This window comes from Drosophila albomicans, unplaced genomic scaffold, assembly GCF_009650485.2.
Source record: "Drosophila albomicans strain 15112-1751.03 unplaced genomic scaffold, ASM965048v2 ctg42_pilon, whole genome shotgun sequence".
In the NCBI taxonomy this organism is placed as follows: Eukaryota; Metazoa; Arthropoda; class Insecta; order Diptera; family Drosophilidae; genus Drosophila; species Drosophila albomicans.
In genome coordinates, this window is record NW_026263668.1 from 42,251 (window position 1) to 45,204 (window position 2,954).

A 2,954-nucleotide genomic window follows, 5' to 3' on the forward strand; every position below is an offset into this window, starting at 1 on the left:
TCCACGTCACTCTATCCAAGTCTTGCCCTGACACCGCTGGAGCAGATGCATCAGCTTGGTGTACTACAGTGGACTTAATTTTTGCGGATAATGCTCTCGAAGGCAGTGCGCTTGTGATTGCGTTAAGCAAAGCATTAGAATGCAGTGCATCGCAATGGCTGTCCCAAATATGCTTCGCTGGCATCACATGGCAGCAGTTTAAGGAACTCTTCATCCAACGTTTTGTGGGCATTGAGACAACTTCTGCCATACTGATGAACATTTTGAACGGACGTCCCAAAACTGGAGAGAGTTTCGCTGAGTACGGCAGTCGCATTGTCACCTTATTGCTCTCTAAGGCTGATGTCAGAGTGAGAGCGAAGCGAGTTGCGAGTTCAAGCGAGATCAAAGCGAGAGAACAGTTTGTAATCTGCTTTATCGCTTCAACTCTCTCAGAGCGTACGATTGTTTTATTGCATTCTGTGATTTAATTACCGTTTTTTTTCAAAGCACGCGTGTTTGAAAGCTCAGATGGTAAGTTTGTAACTCTATTTTTAGCTTTATTTACAGTTTACCCTAAAATCATGCGTTTTTTTTTTGCATTTGGTGTCATTTGCGAGAGAACACAAGAACGAAATGGATATCGAAAATTTAATTAGTGAAGTATTTTTACGCCCAGCGCTATGGGACCAAAAGAGCAAAAACTATCACAACAGAATTTTGGTGGAAAAAAATTGGACAGAAATTGAAAACATGTTAGAAACATCAAGTAAATATTTATTAATAACTGCAAATTATTTGTATTTACATATTTTTATTCGGTGCATCTGTGTGTGCAAACAAAGTCGCGAAAAGCGTTTCTAATTAGTTGGCCTGTTTTTAAATTTACATGATTTAAAGTTTCGGCGTTGTTATGATTTTCAAGGTCAATATGAAAATGTTGTGATTCTAAATTTTTACCATAAGGCCCTTCAAGGTCAATGATTATATTATGCAAAATGCATATACTCTTTACAATAATATCAACAAAATCTGGATAAGTCTCAATAGGCTTCCCGAGAAGACGCCATTTGGATGTCATGATACCAAAGGAACATTCAATGCATCTTCGAGCTCTGGAAAGTCTAAGGTATTCGTTACTTGTATTTATATCCCTTCGAGAATATGGCCTTAAAAGATTTTCTAGGAGTGGATATGCATCATCACCCACAAAGACATATGCCATCTTAATGTTTGTTCCAGGCAAGCAAGAATCTGGCGGAAAAAATTGTAGAGCCCTTAGCTGCATATAGAGTTGTGATGCATTAAATGTTCCACCATCACTTTGTTTTCCATAGCCTCCAACTTCTATGGCAATAAATTTGCAATTGGCATCTGCCACTCCTTGAAGTACTATGGAAAGTAATTATAAAACATACACCCGGAATGAGGTGGACATCTAATGCGTATATGCTTTCCATCAATAGCCCCAGCACAATTTGGAAAGTTCCATAGCTTCCAGAAGTTGTCTGCAGTCTTACTAATTATTTCCTTCGTAGGCTGAGGCATATGTATCGGTTGTAGCTCTTCCCAAAGAGCTATTACAGTCTCTTTCACTATAACTGAGACAGAAGTCCTTCCAATTTTAAATGAATATGCCAATGATGAGAAAGATGCTCCAGTAGCTAAAAATCTGTAATTACGGATAATTTTCGACGTTATTCTAATTAATTAATCAAATTTGTATTTTAGAAGACGGCTTAAAAAAAAAATGGAAGAACCTCCGGGACCAATTCCGCAACGAATGGAAAAAAATTCCTATTTCAAAATCTGGCGACTCTGGTGTTTCAGAGGAGGCTTACAGCAATTATACTTCTTGGCCTCATTTTAATAGTCTACTCTTTTTAAAGGACCAAATAAAACCTTGTAAATCGGTTGGTAATTTTGAAGCATCACAATTAAGCTTTGAGCCATCTTCTTCAGAATTTGCTTCTCAATTGTCTCAAGATGAGATCATCTCTGAAGAGATTCACGAGCTATGTGAAGATGAAACACCAAAAAAAAAAAGCAAAAGAAGTTTAATGCGTCAGAGGAATTAGTAGCTATTGAGCAACAAAAACTAATGTTGCTTGAAAAGAGAATTAATAACAACAAAGAGAAAGACGTCGACGAGTCATTTTTCGATAGTTTAATACCGTATATGCGGAAAATGGATCCGATGAAAAAATTATTATGCAGAATGGAAATACAGAAGACTATTTTTAATTTTTCTTTCGATTATAGTACTGATGATCTTCCTAAATCGTAATATAATTTAATACTTTAAATACTATAATACATACATAAGAAATATAATTGAAATATATTCCAAACTAACCTCAATGTTATTATTAATTTTTGGCAATGCAGTATGGGTTGTGTAACAAAATTTGGCCAATGCTTCTCCAACCGACTACTAATTTTATTTAATATGTAGTCAAAAGTCGAAATAGACATCCTTGAATAGTTACAAAACTTTTCTGGGTGGTTTCGCAAGTCATTATATACATAAATTTTTGAACTCTCCTTTTTCATTTTTAACACAAAGTTAAATGTTGCACTTGAAGCAAAAAAATCTTCATCCGAACCCATCACCATCATATTAATAACTGAACATATTAATAACTAAAACAATGTAGCTTGCTCTCGCAAGGCTCTCACTCTGACATCTTCTCTGTTGCATTCTTTGATTTAATTACCGTTTATTTTCAAACCTTATAAAATAACAATGTAGCTCGCTTCTCGCAAATCTCTCGCTCTGACATCTTCTCGCTTTGCTCATCGCTTCTCGCATCGCTTCGCTTCGCTTCTCGCGCGCACTCTGACATCAGCCTAAGTGGAAGGCAAAGAATTTGGAGGAGATTGCGGTATCAGCAGCGTTAGCTCACTTGGCTCAAATTGATAATAATTTGTTGCGTTGGCTGTTTACAACGAATGTGACTCGTAATGAGCTGCAG

At 36.6% G+C, this 2,954-nt stretch overlaps 1 protein-coding gene across 1 annotated transcript; it reads left to right on the forward strand.

Annotated features, from left to right (window-relative positions):
• Positions 1 to 579: 579 nt before the first annotated feature.
• Positions 580 to 2,295, forward strand: LOC117577225 (transcription factor Adf-1-like). The gene is made up of 2 exons (XM_034262217.2): positions 580 to 748; positions 1,711 to 2,295. The coding sequence occupies exons 1-2, from the start codon at positions 616 to 618 to the stop codon at positions 2,055 to 2,057; spliced, it is 480 nt and encodes a 159-aa protein (XP_034118108.1). The 5' UTR covers positions 580 to 615; the 3' UTR covers positions 2,058 to 2,295.
• Positions 2,296 to 2,954: the final 659 nt, after the last annotated feature.